Genomic DNA, 16,035 nt, shown 5'->3' on the forward strand with positions numbered 1-16,035 from the left:
CCAGACCAGGTGTTACAGCCCTGCGGTCAGTCTGGGCCTTGTAGTCCTCCTAGGGACAAGGAAATCGCAAAAAAGTCAGAACCAGGTGGATATTATGTGACCGGTCGCAGGTCACAATAGGACTCCATTCACCTGCGATGGCGCAAGAGTAGCCGATGTCCCCCCAGCCTCATATAATGGGGGCTATTGCCCACCAGTAATAATAATAAGCAAGAAGAAATCTCCAGGAAAGGCTCATTCTCAAAGATGTCTACTTGTCACTGACAGGAAGCAGAGTCTGGGAAGTGTGAGGAAGTGAGAACCGAGGAGCAGCCGGCACTTCCGGCCAGCGCGTCACGTGACCCGCAGACAATAGACAACCAGGAGCGCGGGAAATTGATCAGAGGTCAGAGGTCATCGGAAGCCGGGGGGCGGGGACGTAACGGCGGGGCGGGGCTAAGGGCAGGCGGTATAAGAGCTGCTCCCGGCGCGGGGGATACGATCTGCCATCTTCTCTCCTCCAGTCGTGGTCGGCGGAGCTCAGGCAGCGGATTCCAGTCATCATGGCCGAAAAGATAGCGACAGTGCCGACCGAGGCAGAGAAGTAAGGCGGGCTTGGTGAATCAGTGTGTGAGGGTGGTGGGGAGGCGTACGGTGACATATGGAGGACGGAAGGCTGCAGGTGTCTACTGGGTGACGAGGCTCCGTAGAGTCCGGTGTTGCCGGTAGTTCTGTCTTTTGTTTCTATCGTTTATTCCGGGCTACATAGTGATAGGGGCGGGGCCCGGGGCTTTCCTGGCAACAGAGCCGATCCTCGCTATCCTATTGGCTGCAGTAGACAGGCCCGCCGACAGCTCGCCTCCTCATTGGCTGCTCGAACCTTCGCGCGCTCTGCTTTGTGTGACCAGGTGACAGAAGCAGCGGGGTTGGCGCCAATGTCTGCGCTCCCGGCCCGCGTGCCTCCTGTGGAGGGGGAAGGGACCCTCGTCCTGTGATGTGGGGGGTCTCTGCGGCCTCGCTCGTCCTCCTCCTTTCTAGTGCCCTGGAACTCAGTGGTGTTACTAGAGCGCCATAGGCCCCAAGGCACAATTTGGGCCTGAACCCCAACCTGTATGTTGGTCAGGTGTACTGGCACACAGACAAGGGTCTCTGTGCAACAACAACATATGGGCCCTTTGCAGCCTAAGACCTCCAAAAAATGCAAAATTGCTCCTGCTTTAGGTTTATAAATGGACCCCCTTACATCTGGGCCCCTATGCAGCTGCACAGGTTGCACCAGTTTTGTTCACCGCTGGTCAGCTCCTGTAAAGACATGCATGGTCCCACATCCCATGTAGTAGCTACACCTCCCTGGTATCATATCCTCTTCTGTTCTCCAGCACATCTTGAAGTGCACCTGTCAGCAGGATTGTGCTCAGTAACCCATACACTGTCAGGTGGGTGCTGTTACACTGAGTTAAAGGATACCTTTGCTGAAATCCACGCTGTGGTTCTTTTATGATTTTTCATATCTGCCATGAGATGCTCCTGCTCTGGGTGGGACTTTAGTGAGGGGCTGTAGCTGGTGCTTTCATTATGTATTCCTTTCTCTGGCCTCTGACAGGTCTCCATGCTCTGTGACCTGTCTACTATTTTAAATGCTGCCTTTGTAACTTCTCCACCCATATGAAATTTAAATGGCCGCATGCGCAGTAGCATCTTTCGGTTGCGTCAGGTATACTGTTAAAAAAATCAGCCTGGGCCTCCTAAGTGGACAAGCAGGCTGATCCGGGGGCCCCTGTAGCTCCTCCTGTCTTGATAAATGCAATCGGCTTTCTGCAGTGATGTGGATCTGCTGCATGCCTGGCCTGATGGTCCCCAGCAAACCATTTTCATTATATAATGGGTGGGTTTTGTAGTGGACATCTGTGTGTGCAACACTACTGGTGTCATGGAGGACACAGATGAGGACTTGTGTCCAACTAGAAACAGATACAGTAGTGAGAAATGCTGATGTGCTTGGCTTAGAGAATTGTAACAAACCCTCAGCTGTGGGTATTGAGATTGAATTTGTTTTGTATAAAATGAGTTGTACCTGAGATTACACATGAACGTGAGTGGCGGCTGTCAGCGACACCAGCAGCTGATCCTAGTCCTTGCCAGTTACAACCTGCTGCACTGATCACTGCTGGTTCAGTACATGCACCTTGGAGTTATAAGATGACCTGGTGATGTTAGAGGTAACTTTTTTTTTTTTGTTTAGGATGGAAGAAGTTTCTGAGCCTTCAACATCTGCAGAACAAGTTGATGGGTAAGATCTGTGATTTGGCATCGGTGTGGGACCCTGGTGTCTATCACGTACAGTGAGTGACTGTCTCTTCTTGACAGGGATGATGCGGACGCTGAAGTGAAGAGGCTGATGGGTGTAGGCAAAAGGAATCTGGTCATGAAGGACATCCGCTCTGCCGTCAACGCCTTCCAGGAGGCCAGTAGCATTCTGTAAGTGGAGACTGGCGGTGGCTGTTGTAATGTGCACTATTGCCTGTTCACTGAGGAGGTTGCAACTTGCAGCTCCAAAGGAAAACTCCTGGCTTTCCATGGAGGATCTGCACACTTTTGTGGTTCAGAAGTAGGTTGAAATCTTGAATTTAACATGGCGTCTGATCTCTAACCAATCCCATAATGCATCAGTTGGAGCCAGTTGCATTGCTGCCTGCTTGGGGTGCACAATGTACTCCACCTGCAGTAGATGGCATTTAACAGCAGCAGCCAGTTTAGGTCTTATCGCTGCTGATAATCTGGTGGCGGCAGCCTTTAAGTGGAGCTTTTGGCCCTTTGCTGCTGTTGTAGTCCTTCTGTAAAGCTCAGCAGTGCTGACTGTAATGGAGACTGCAATTTTCACTATATACAGCAATTCTTTGATCTATTATACCATATGCTGTAGCACCAGATTATCTCAAGTTCCCTATGGGAAATTGAAAATCATGTTTTCAGTTCACTCATATAATGTACACTACTTAACTTACTATTTTATAATGCATTGCTTGGTACAGTGAGTTTTCATTGAAAAAATACACCTTATCCCACAAAGTCCTTGTATGGCTGTGGATGGGAAATGGCTAGTTCTTGAAAGATTTTATGCACTTATGTCTTGGCTGCAAAAAAAAAATACAATTCCAGCCTAAAGGTTTAATCTGTGCACTCAGGATCTTTTAAGACCCCTGCTTGGACTCTGCACAGAAGTTGCATGTGGGTGAAATTGAGTTAACGCATCCACTTTGCTGGTACTGGAAGATGTTGCATGTGGAAAATCTCACCTCTAAATGTGCAACGTGTGAACATTATAATAAAACAGGAGAAAGGCAAGTATAATGGCATACAAAAAGTTTATTATAATTTCATATTAAGTCCATATATAAACAATAAAACAGTAAAGTGCTGACAAACAGATCCAAAGGACAAAAATAATAAGAGAGCAGAGTAAGAAATAATGTGACACTTAATGAATAGTGAGCACAAGTACCATAGTCCTGCACAATGACTCCATTGCTACAGTGTATATCAAATGCGTAGTAAAGGTAACTCAACCCAAAGTATCGCACATAGCTAGGGACAGATGAGGGCCAATATCTGCCAGAAAGGGCTACCTCAAAGAATGTGACACTTAATATATGGGGAGCACATATACCATAGTCCTGCACAATTGCTCCATTTCTACAGTATATATCAAGTACATGGTAAAAGTAACTCAACCTAAAGTATCACACGTGGCTAGGGACAGATGAGGGCCAATATCTGCCAGAAAGGGCTATCTTTTCTGACACACTGGCCCTCCCTTGTCTCTAGCCACGTGTGATACCTTGGGGTGAGTTACTTTTACCATGTACTTGATATATACTGTAGAAATGGAGCAATTGTGCAGGACTATGGTATATGTGCTCCCCATATATTAAGTGTCACATTCTTTGAGGTAGCCCTTTCTGGCAGATATTGGCCCTCATCTGTCCCTAGCTATGTGCGATACTTTGGGTTGAGTTACCTTTACTACGTATTTGATATACACTGTAGCAATGGAGTCATTGTGCAGGACTATGGTACTTGTGCTCACTATTCATTAAGTGTCACATTATTTCTTACTCTGCTCTTATTGATTTTTTTGGCCTTTGAATCTGTTTGTCAGCACCTTACTGTCTTATTGTTTATATATGGACTTTTTGTATGCCATTATACTTGCCTTTATCCTGTTTTATTATATTCTGTTCAAGTTGGCTACATAATATGGGGTGAGTGGTTATTTATCCATACCACTCTATTTTGAATCTCCTAATGTGGGCTTTTGTGTTTCTCGACATGTGAACATTGTCTGAAGGTTTCCAGTGCCAGTTATCATAACTCATAGCATAGTAACTAGACTATGATGGCTACTGACAGATCTCATCCATCGTCGGCAGTGCCTCTTGCCTTCAGATGTAAAATGTTAATGGATGTGGGCTACACTTAGATTGCCAATGGTCCTCTCCCTGCTGTGAATGCAAGGCAGCTGGTCAGGTGCATTGTCTAATGGGACCTTCTGTTCTTAGTGGGAAGAAGTATGGGGAGACTGCCGACCAGTGTGCAGATGCATTCTACCTCTATGGCACAACGCTCCTGGAAATGGCAAGGTAAGGAGGCATAACCTAGAGGGTAACTGGTTCTCTTCTCTGGAATTTAGCTCTTCTGACCCATCTGTAAATTTTACATGCAGAATGGAGAGCAATGTCCTAGGAAATGCTCTGGAGGGAATGCCAGAAGAGGAAGATGAAGACTCTGAAAAGGAGGACCCTGTTGTCCCCAGTGCTTCAAACCTTGATGGTATGTATCCCCAGAAAAGCATGCCTCTTGGAATTCAGCTCTTGGCTTGTGTCTTGGAGCTTTGTTACCCACTAATGCCTCTGCATTTTCTGGCAGCCATAGTCGGGTAGTCCTCCACTTTCAGCCAAAAGCTGAAGTCTGCTATTCGCTTGCTTTTGGCTTAAGGGGTGTCCCATCTACAGTCCTAGGCCACTTTATGTCAGCACCAGTACCCACTAGACATCCCTGTGGATGGTGTAAATGCATAAGATAGTATGAGTATTGCCTGGTTTTAGTTGCTCACCAGTCATAGTGACTTGGACAACAAAACAACCCTGTTGGTGGTCTCACTGTTGCCCAGTCTACCATAGAGATGTCTTATGGGTTCAGCATTAGAGATGCCCATAGTGCAGTGACCCTATGCTGCAATATTCAGTCCTGCCAATAGTGATGTGAATAAGCAGAGTGTAGTACAACTGCATGCAGTGATCAGACTCTACAATGTCCCTCAGCCATCACTTACCACTGTTAGAAGATGTAACGTTACTGAAGATGTGTATCTAATGCTCGTGGCTCTCACTAAAACTGAGGGATTTTTCTCAAACCCCCTAGAGAAAGAAAGGGAGGAGTTAAGAGAGCAGGTATATGACGCCATGGCAGAAAAGGAAGAAAAATCTGAAAAAAAGAACGGCGATGACTCCAAAGAACCTGAGACTGAAGAGATGGAGTGTGAGAAATCCTCTGAAGCACCAGAAACCCAAGACAAGGCTGAGGGTGACACAGTGAAGACAAATGGTGAAGCTGAGGGTGACATTGCAAAGGCAAATGGTGATGCTGCAGAGACCCAAGACGAGGGAGAAGCTGATGCTGCAAAGACTAATGGTGATGCTACAGAGACCCAAGAGAAAGATGTTGCTGAAGGTGACTCTACCAAAACCCAAGAGAAAAGTGAACCTGCAGGAACCCAAGACAAGGCTGAAGGTGACTCTACCAAAACCCAAGAGAAAAGTGAACCTGCAGGAACCCAAGACAAGGCTGAAGGTGACTCTGCTGAGACCCAAGAGAAAGTTGAAGCTGCAGAAAACCAAGACAAGGCTAAAGGTGATGCTGTTGATACCCAAGAGAAGGCTACAGAGAACCAAGCTGAAAGTGACCCTTCAGGGACCAAAGAGAAAGGTGAAACTGAGACCCGAGAGAAGGCTGAAGGTGATGCTGCAGGGACTCAAGAGAAGGCTGAAGGTGATGCTGCAGAGTTGGAAAAAGAAATGGAAGTAGAGGCCAAACCAGAGGTCTCATCAGAAGCTGAGGGCTCAACTGAAGCTGCTAAGGACAAGTCTGAAGATGTGGAGACTGACTCTGCCCAGAAGTCTGAGAAGCCAGAGGACAAGACTGAGGATAAACCCAAAGACACTGAGAACTCTAAAGCTGCAGCTAAACCGGAGGAAACTTCAGCAACTGCTGTAGAGGAAGATCAAACTGCATGTGATGACGAAGCAGAGCCTATGGAAGGGGCAGAAGGTAACAGGGGCTGTAGTAGATTTGGGTGCACTCGTCTAGTGACCTGGCAGCGATGGTCTGGAGTGTTCCTGCACCTGAGTCTGAGATACCGGTCGTACCAGTCTGGTGGTGGCACGATGGCTGTCTGCACACTGCATGCATGATGCCTCACTCTGCACCCCACACACTGAGACTGATGCTTATTTATTTTACAGAGGAAGATGCTGAATCTGATGACAATGAAGAGACAGAAGAGAAGGTAAATGGGCTGCAGGCTGATGCAGGTGCTCATTGTGGTTTAAACTAAGAAAAAAAAAAATCCTGCATTAAGTAATTAGTGTTGATGCTCTACAACTCCAGTGCAGATAAGTCAGCATAGATCTGCCAGCTTCAAACACTTTTTTTAAAAAAAGCTTAAGTTTTATTGAGTTAAAAATTAAAGTTTTAATTTCTTCCAGGAAAATGACAATGAAGAGGAAGTTGATAACCTGCAGCTGGCCTGGGAAATGCTGGATTTGTCAAAGATCATATTTAAAAGGTAAAGTAACTCCATGTTGTGCAGATACCAATTTGTCAGGCTTCATAGATGTGCTTTTAGAAGTTCTGGGGGTCACTACTGGACCCCTTAGGTCTAGATCTGATCACTGTCATCTAACAAGACTCCAGTGTTGTGCATATAACCAATTCCCAGTATACATGCCAAGGGTTGTGGTACAACTGGAGTCAGGGGTTGTATGTGACTAACAATTAACCTAAATGCCTTTATCATCCACAGGCAGGAGGACAAGGAATCGCAGCTGAAGGCGGCTCAGGCTTATTTGAAGCTGGGAGAAGTCAGCATTGAGTCAGGTGGGTGATCTCCTTGAAGCTTTACTGCAGCCAGCTGATCCTTTTATTGCATCGGTCACTGGTGTTCGCTCTTCCTCCAGAGAACTACACCCAAGCTGTGGAAGACTTCTTGGTGTGTCTCTCCATCCAGAAGGAGCATCTAGTAGAACATGACCGACTACTTGCAGAGACTCACTACCAGCTGGGGCTGGCCTATCAGTATAGCGGCAAACACGACGATGCCATCTCTCACCTCAACCAGTCCATAGCTGTGATAGAGAAGAAAATGGGTGAGCACATCACAGGGCATAAATCATACATCCTTGAATTAACCCTTTAGATAACAATGCAACTCTGATAATTTTTTTTTTTTGGGGTCATTACAGAACAGCTTGAGAAGGCTGCAGAAGAGTCTAAGGAAGAGACCCAGAAGGAAATGGAGGAATTGAAGGGTCTCCTGCCTGATATTAAGGAAAAGATTGAAGATTCCAAAGAAGCACTGAAAACAATGGATGACACGGGCAAAGTGCTTAAGGAGACTCTGGTTAGTAGTCACTGCACTGACATGGCTGAGACTGCAGCTGTGAATGTTGGAGGATCTTAAGATGTGGCTTGTCCCACTGCATAGATGTTGTGGCGCGCAGCTAATAAACTTTCATTGCTAATGCTTGGTGAAGAGTCAGACGGCCATATAAATAAACCTAGATCTGATGCAGAGCTGGACTGGCCGTGGCTCACCCGAGTGACGGCTTCCGTGCAGCGTCAGGTTAGTCTGAGCACTGCGGTGTGGACCCATCTGAGTTATACAGCTGTGATTGTTCCATTACTCTTGCATCTCAGCCTTTGAAGAGAAGTATATGCTCTTGAAGGGATTGTCCTCTACCTATACAAATTCTCTATAAATGTAGTCTTACCTCCCCACATTAAATCTAAGACCCTCATCAAGCCTGGTATAAACTGCCATTGTTAATGAGTGAATAATCAGTATTTGGCAGTGTAATGGATTCATCCATATGTCTTACAGGGCAGCACATCATCAAGCTTTCCTAAAGAGAATGGCAGCGCATCCACATCTGTAAGTAATGTTTAGGCTTGTCCCTATAGCCTAATGTCAGAGCTTGTTCCCTGTGACTGAGCCTCTGTCTCTGCAGGCTGAAGCTGAGAAGAGCGGGGACTGCACCGTACCTGTAACCAACTGTGTATCTGACATTTCTCATCTCGTACGAAAGAAGGTAAATGCTTCCATACACGTGTAGAGCTGGTGGACACTGGGTGGTGGTAAACGTGGGGGGCTGAGCACTAATTGCCTTAATTCTGAAGAGGAAACCTGAGGAAAGTCCTGTGAAAGAAGCCAAGAAGTGCAAGTCAGAGCCTGTTGAGAATGGATCTAGCAACGGCGATGCTGTGGTGCCCACGAGTGAGCAGGTGGAGAAGGCCGAGGTGGGTGCAGGACTCTGACTGCCATCCAGGTCGCCTCCATGATATTGGGGTCATGTAGTAACCGGCCTTTATCTTCACCCGCAGGCAGAGAATCAGACTCCCATGGAGACGGCCGCAGTGGAGAGCACTGCATGATGATACCTCATAACACTGTATATAGATTCACTTTTGGTTTTGAGCATCTTTTTGTAAAACAAAATAAAGAGTTAAACAAAATGGTGTCTGTAGTGGCTTATGATGTCTGCACACATCTTCTGGGGTGATGGCTATTTGTACACCTAACACTGTACAGTGCAGATGCATCCAAGCTAAAAGGTCCAGGGGCATCTAGAAAAAATACATGAAGTGGAACTACAAGACCAAACAGCCCCAAAAAACACACCTAGCATGTTACATGATCTTAGAAGTGCTTAAAATATAAGCCTTCACCAGGAAGCCTGGCATTAGGATGGGGGGGACTCGGCTATTGGCCAGGGCAGACCCCCAGCACTTCTACTCAGCGTTAAAAGCTGAAGGACCTCAATCACAGGCCTGTGATCATGTCACTAGAGGTTCTGTAACTGCAGGAGTCCAGAGGTGGCAGGCTGCTATCTACTGTGTGATTTGTATTTTTTATTCAAGGGTAACAATAAAACCTTCTCCTGGTGAGCTAACTTTGGTGCAAAGTAAAATGCCCCTCTTTTAATTCTTTGGCTCTAAGGGGTAACATTTCTCCTTGCAGAGAGCATGTCAGACTCTTAAAGCTGCAATGTTCCTCTGGGAAATGTGCAAATTGTCTCTTCAGAGAGTAAGATAGCTAGAACTCTAGCGCCACCTACAGGAAGTAGCAATCCTAAAAGTCAATAGTGACCCTTTAACCCTAGAACGCATGACCATAAAAATCTACACTTTCACATACCTGGGGCTTTTTAGGCCCGTGTGCAAATAATAAATAAATGACCAACTGGAAATGACAAACATCTATATACCTGAGGAATACCTAGAGTTTCAAAATTCTAACTAAAGAAATCTTACAGAAAATAGAAAACAATTAACAGGGCGGGCCTGCGAGGCCCCAGGTATGCATTCTAGGGTTAACAAGCCTTATCACATGACTTAAAATATAAGCCAGAACCTCCATTTGTAAAGTTTTCAGGGAAACGCCATAGATTTGATTTTTAGGATATGTAGCTACAAACATTCACACTTGAGAGAAACTGCTGAATGGTGCAGTTCCTGTCTACAAGGTAAATGGCATTTAATCAAGTTTTCATAAAAACAAACCCCAGTCTTCAGAGAAATTGTATTGAATTAAAACTTTTAGGCAGTCCTGTGTAAAGCATAGCTGTCCTGGATTCTACTACAAGGGGTACAACTATCCATCAGATCAGGGTTGCAGTCAATCTTTGGATACTGACAACTTCCCTTCTGTGACAACAAGCAGACTTTACCTCTTTTCTAACGTGGTGTGTTTTTTTTTTTTTTTTTTTTTTCTGCTTGCACTTTTGAGCCTGCATTAAGGACTGACAGACTGCCAACATATCATGGGTTAAAGGGAATTGTCAGCTTATATTCATTCTGAAGTGACTTTATCACTAACATGTAGTAGTGAGGTCCCAAACCTTCCATATTGCCAAAAAATTAAAGGCAGCACACCATTAAAGAAAAGTGTTTAATGGCCCATTAAATTTTTTTTTATCACATGTATTCCAATCTTTGTTTAAAATGGCATTCAGCTTGACTTCGACCCATTGCAACTTTTTTTTTTTTTCCAGTTTGTGCAAGCCTAGATGGGTCCACCAGAGTTATCTGCTGGTCCTCTTTGCTGTGTTCCTTCTATTCTTCTGACCATAATGTCCTCAGTGATTGCTCTTCACATGCATTTCAAACTATCCACTGCTTAATAGGAGATGGGCTCAAGGTATTCCTCATTTGCTGCAAATTGGGGGGATGCTCAGTACATCTTGTGTCGAAGGCTGTGTGCCCATGATGCGGAGCTGCTGCGGACTTATGCGGCGGCCAGATGTTGCAGCATAGTGGGTGAGATTTGTAGAAATCCCATGTCCACTGTGCATCTTTGGCTCACCCACAGAAACTAACATGTGGCACGTCTTTCCAGACCGCAGCATGTCAATTTCTCTTGCAGGTCCGCATGTGGGCTTTCCCCCCACAGAGGTAAAGTCTGAGCAAAGTCCACATGTGGAAAAAAAATGGTGCCACTCATTTGCATAAAATGAGTAAGCCACATGCAGCTCTTCTGCTGCGTCTGGGCCCATACCCTTACTCTTCTGAATGAGTACTTTATTTTCCCCTCACCCCATGACGGCACACCTTGAGGGATCCACCCCACCAAAGACAGGAAGCCATCTGAAATAAAAGGGCAGTACCTCTCCCTCACTTCAGTTGGTTTCCTGTCCTTGATGGGAACCTGTCTGGAAGATGTTTCATACTTACCTGGGCTTGTTCCGGTGTGGAAGAGCGGGTGCCGGCCTGTGCATCGGGTTTCAGAAGCACCGTCCACGGTTCCCTGGAGCAGTGTCTGAGCATGCACAGGCAGTGAGAAGGGCTCTGGCTCCCTGCAGACCACTGCGCTGTCCTCTCCCTGCCACAGGCTCCTGGCTGGCCACATGCTGGGAGCAGCACCCTGTAACCACTTGCCAGCCAGCTATTGGAACCTAGGCCGACGGGCGTCAAGAGGGGAGGTTCTGGATGTGCCCTATTTTAGGTGGGGGTTGACCTGGTAAACGCTACCTATACTCATGCTTGTGGTATAGCAGCTATAGCAAACCAGGACAGCCAGGAGTAGCTGACCCCTCCCTCAGCAACGCCAGCAAAAGAAGCAGTCGGACACCTCACACGGACAGCCGCTCCAGTAGCCATAGCGGCAGCAGGAGAAGTAAGGTGTCGGACGCTTCAGGGCCATCCAGAAGGGATTAATCTTATGTCCGCCCACAACCTCCAAATCCAGTACCCTTTTGTGACTTCAGGGGTGAGTGATCTTCATGAATGTCACTTAATAGTAATGGAAAGCTATGTGCTTCATTCCTTAGAAACCTAAGAGAAGTGCCAAACAGAAGCACAGGGTTTGTGCCTTATGCCAAGTCCCCCTTTCCATAGATTGGCAGAAACAGCTTTGTGCTAGCTGTATTAACCAAACCATAGCGGAGAGCACCCCGGATTTTGCTTCTAATTTGAGATCTATAATCCGTACAGAGTTCAAGATTCCCTAAAAGGCTTACTTAAGGGAGGAAAAAAAGATCCCATAAGGATATCTCTCCTCTGATTATGATTCATCCTCCCAGTTGGAGGATCCATGCCTCAGTGAATCATCCTCCTCTTCATCAGACAGTGGTAGGCCCTGTTTCCCTATTGAGGGTACGGACAAGTTGGTCAGAGCTGTCAGATCAACCATGGTGTTGAGGGAGGAGAAGGCAGCCAGGTCCCTGGAAGACATTGTTTGCAGGTCTGGAGGAAAAAACGCTCCTTTCCAGTGAATCCTGAAATTCAGACCCTTATAGACCGGGAATGGAGGAAGCCTGAGAAATCGGGAGTGTTGCCCTCATCCTCTAAAAGGAGGTACCCCCTTTGAGGATAGTGTCTCTGGGTCCTGGGACAGGAAAGTTGACAGGTCTGTCGCCCGATCATCCAAAAAATCGTCCCTACCCCTGGAGGATTTGGGCAGTCTAAGGCTGTGTTCACACATTGCGTATTTTCGTGCGCTTTTTTGCGCGCGCTTTTTGAAAATACGCAATGTGCTTTGTGTCTGCCAGCAATAGTGAATGGGAAATTCACTTTGCCGTTCAGACACAGTGTAATTTTACGCAGTGGGAAAGCGCAGCTGCGTCAAGAATTGGCATGTCAATTCTTTACGCAACTGCGTCCCGCGCTTTCTCTCTATTGTGCCCATTATAAGCGATGGAATTACGCAGCGGTGTTCACACACTGCGTAATTCCATCGCTTTTAACGGAGGCGCAGGATGGATACTCACCTACCCGATGTCAGGGGAGAGGCGTCCGGTCCGCTCCAATCCCGCGCTTCCAGCATCTGCCGGTGAGCCAATCAGCTGTTAGCTAACCGGCTTGTAACCGGCTTCCGGTCAGCTGACAGTCTGCTGATCGCTTCACGGCAGATGCTGCAAGCGCGGGACCGGAGCAGACGCGTCTCTCATCCATCGGGTAGGTGAGTATCCATAGTCTGTACATACACTGCTAGGGACACACACACGACACAGACACACAGTACACACAGGACACATAGACACAGACAGTACACATGTCACCCTTCATTTTTCACACTGCATTTTTTGCTGCGCTTTTTTACGCAGTGTGTGAATGGAGGTGCTTTTTTTACCTGCGTAAAAAAACGCAGGTAAAAAAAGAAGGAAAATACGCAGCATAAAAAAACGCAGGAAAATACGCAATGTGTGAACGCAGCCTAAAGGATGCTCTAGATAAAAAGGCGGACTCCTTCCTACGTCACACCTGGGAAGCGGCGGCAGGGGGCCTGAAACCAACAGTAGCAGCCACTTGTGCTGCTAGGTGACTCATGGTGTGGCTTCAACAATTAGGAGACAAGCTCAAGGATAAAAAGATATCCAGAGATAAAATCCTCTCCAATCTACCTTTACTACAAGCAGCGTCCGCGTTCCTTGCTGACTCCTCAACGGATTCGGTTAAACTCTCTGCCAGGTCTGCAAACTTATCTAACGCTGCCAGACGAGCCCTGTGGCTCAAGGGTTGCCCAGGAGACCTGCAGTCTAAACATAAACTATATTCCCTTCCCTGTGATGGTAAACTCTTGTTTGGCCAAAAACTGGATGAGCTTTTGGAGAAGGCTGGCGACAGGAAGAGAGGTTTCACGGGGGGACACAAAAAGGTTCTACTTTCGGAGGAAAAGATTTAACCGGGGTCGCTTTCCTGGAGAAAGGAAAAGATGGGAGCCCAGATCTAAAAAAGACTCTGGTTACATGTTTAGGGAGGGGGGGGGGGGGCATCCTCCAGTACCAAAAAATCTTCTCAATGACATCAGGCTAGAGATCGGTGGAAGGCTTTCACATTTTATCCCAGCTTGTGAAGCCATTACTTCAAATCCCTGGGTGTTGAGTATCATAAAGAATGGCCTAAAGATACGCTTCAGTCAAGTCCCCCACCGAACCTTCATGATCACCTCCAGGAGGAAGTCCAGGGAGGAGCAGATGGCCCTAGAGTCGGAGGTGCTAGATTTAGTCAACAAGCAGGTCCTTCACGAAGTTCCGGATTCACAAAGGAGAAGGGGATTTTATTCCCCCCTATTTGTGATAAAAAAAAAAAACCCAAATGGGTCGTTAAGGACCATTATCAACCTCAAAAGTCTAAATCAGCTGATAGGGAACCAGACTTTCAAGATGGAATCAGTGAACTCGGCAGTAAAACTCCTACACCACAATTGTTTCATGGCAGTTATCGACCTAAAAGATGCCTATTATCACATCCCAATCCATCCAGACTACCAGAAGTACCTAAGGGTAGCCCTATTCATCCAAGGGGAATTGAGGCATTTCCAATTTACTGGCCTACCTTTTGGACTCTCGATAGCACCAAGTGTTGACAAAAGTTATATCGGAGGTGACAGCTTTTCTCCAGTCTAGTCTTCCAGCAGATTATCCAACTATGGGGTCACCGGACATAGATTTGTTCGCCACCAGGGCGAACAGGAAGGTGGAGAGATTCTGTTCACTAGATCGGACTGAGAATCCCTATGCTGTAGACGCTCTCCAGATACTCTGGAAGTTCAGGAGGGCCTATGCTTTTCCCCCCGATAGTAATGATCCCAGTAGTTGGGAGGAAAATTTGGGAGGAGGGGGCAAGGATAATTCTGATAGCCCCCTTTTGGCCAAAAAGACTCTGGATCTCCCTGCTTCGTCTAATGTCGGTCTCGGATCCCTGGGTTCTGCTGGCAGGTCAGACCTCATCCAGGTGCCGATGTTTTATGCACAAGCCAAAGGTTTCCATCTGGCGGCTTGGAATTTGAGAGGATGTTACTGAGTAATAGGGGGTTTTCACCGGGCCTAGTTTCCACCCTATTGGGTAGTAGGAAGCCCATAACAACTAAGATTTATAGCAGAATCTGGGGAAAATTCCTGGATTTTATAGACTCCCCGCTGTCGGATAAACCTCCAATTAAAGATGTCCTAGAGTTTTTACAGAAGGGATGTGACCTGGGGTTAGCTACGGAAACACTTAAAGTTCAGGTGTCCGCTCTAGGGGCTCTCTATAATTGTAACCTGGCTGGGGAACAGGTGGGTCTCTAGATTCATTAAATCCTGTTCCAGAGCTAAGCCAGTTCGGGCTCTTAGAGTTCCTCCCTGCGACCTGAATTTGGTTTTAAACCCACTCTCTGGTGACCCATTTGAACCCCTGCAGGTTATCTCTCCAAAGTTCCTCACCCTCAAAACCATTCTCCTAGTGGCCCTAACGTCGGCCCATAGGGTGAGTGACCTGCAGGCCCTTTCTGTTGATCCCCCCCCCCCCCCAAATTGATGATGACCGGGTCGTTCTACGTACAGATCAAACATACCTTCCGAAAGTAGTTTCCAGATTCCACTGTAGTCAGAAGATTGTGCTTCCCTCATTCTGCAGTAACCTTAAAAACCCCGGGGAGGTTAGGTTCCACAATCTAGATGTTAGAAGGGCATTACTACAGTACATAGACATGACTAGTCAGTGGAGGAAGGACCACTCCTTGTTTCTGGCCTTTCAGGGGAGTAGGAAAGGTCACGGGGTGTCAAAGGGAACTATTTCTAGGTGGCTTAGGGAGGCAATTTGTCTAGCTTACATATGTACAGGAGTTCCGGCAACGGACGGTATTAAAGCTCATTCCACCAGAGCTGTAGCAACCTCCTGGGCAGAGAACAGACGTCTCAATTGACCAGATGTGTAAAGCTGCTACTTGGTCTGCACCATCCACCTTCTGCAAGCACTATAGGTTGGATCTATCCTCCTCTGACCTCACCTTTGGGAGAAGGGTACTTCAGGCGGTGGTCCCTCCCTAGGGTGCTCATATTCTCGAAAATTCTCTCAAGGTGTGCTGTCATGGGTGAGGGGAAAACACCAAGGTTACTTACTGGTAGCCGGTTTTTCCTGAACCCATGACAGCACCCGTAGTCCCCCCCCCCCCTGTCTTTTTCTCACACCCTGGTGAGCACTTTATGTTTGGAGTGATTTATATATATATATATATATATATATATATATATATATATATATATATATATATATATATATATATATATATATATATATATATATATATATATTAGTAGGTGTTGGTTATGTGTCTAACCTTTTCTGGAGGCCCTCTCAATGCTCTAATCAACTGAAGTGAGGGAGAGGTACTGCCCTTTTATTTCAGACGGTTTCCTGTCCTTGGTGGGGCGGATCCCTCTCTCAAGGTGTGCTGTCATGGGTTCAGGAAAAACCGGCTACCGGTAAGTAACCTTGATGTTTCTATAGTACAACTAAAAA

At 46.6% G+C, this 16,035-nt stretch overlaps 1 protein-coding gene across 1 annotated transcript; it reads left to right on the forward strand.

The window, feature by feature from the left end:
- Positions 1 to 385: 385 nt before the first annotated feature.
- Positions 386 to 8,769, forward strand: NASP (nuclear autoantigenic sperm protein). Its single transcript, XM_073643603.1, has 16 exons — positions 386 to 583; positions 2,222 to 2,269; positions 2,347 to 2,457; positions 4,539 to 4,619; positions 4,703 to 4,809; positions 5,401 to 5,994; positions 6,028 to 6,306; positions 6,501 to 6,544; positions 6,744 to 6,823; positions 7,061 to 7,134; positions 7,215 to 7,403; positions 7,500 to 7,657; positions 8,138 to 8,188; positions 8,265 to 8,345; positions 8,434 to 8,553; positions 8,638 to 8,769. Exons 1-16 carry the CDS (start codon positions 543 to 545, stop codon positions 8,686 to 8,688), a joined length of 2,109 nt encoding a protein of 702 aa, XP_073499704.1. The 5' UTR covers positions 386 to 542; the 3' UTR covers positions 8,689 to 8,769.
- The last annotated feature ends 7,266 nt before the right edge of the window (positions 8,770 to 16,035 follow it).

This window comes from Phyllobates terribilis, unplaced genomic scaffold, assembly GCF_046119375.1.
Source record: "Phyllobates terribilis strain yellow unplaced genomic scaffold, ASM4611937v1 Scaffold_8__6_contigs__length_399053987, whole genome shotgun sequence".
In the NCBI taxonomy this organism is placed as follows: Eukaryota; Metazoa; Chordata; class Amphibia; order Anura; family Dendrobatidae; genus Phyllobates; species Phyllobates terribilis.

Bases quoted from the DNA above. Each gene is read 5' to 3' on its own strand.
- NASP (XM_073643603.1), top strand. From the start codon at position 543: ATGGCCGAAAAGATAGCGACAGTGCCGACCGAGGCAGAGAA. The intron at 584-2,221 runs GTAAGGCGGGCT...TTTTTTGTTTAG, and splicing joins GTGCCGACCGAGGCAGAGAA to GATGGAAGAAGTTTCTGAGC. The intron at 2,458-4,538 runs GTAAGTGGAGAC...TTCTGTTCTTAG, and splicing joins CAGGAGGCCAGTAGCATTCT to TGGGAAGAAGTATGGGGAGA.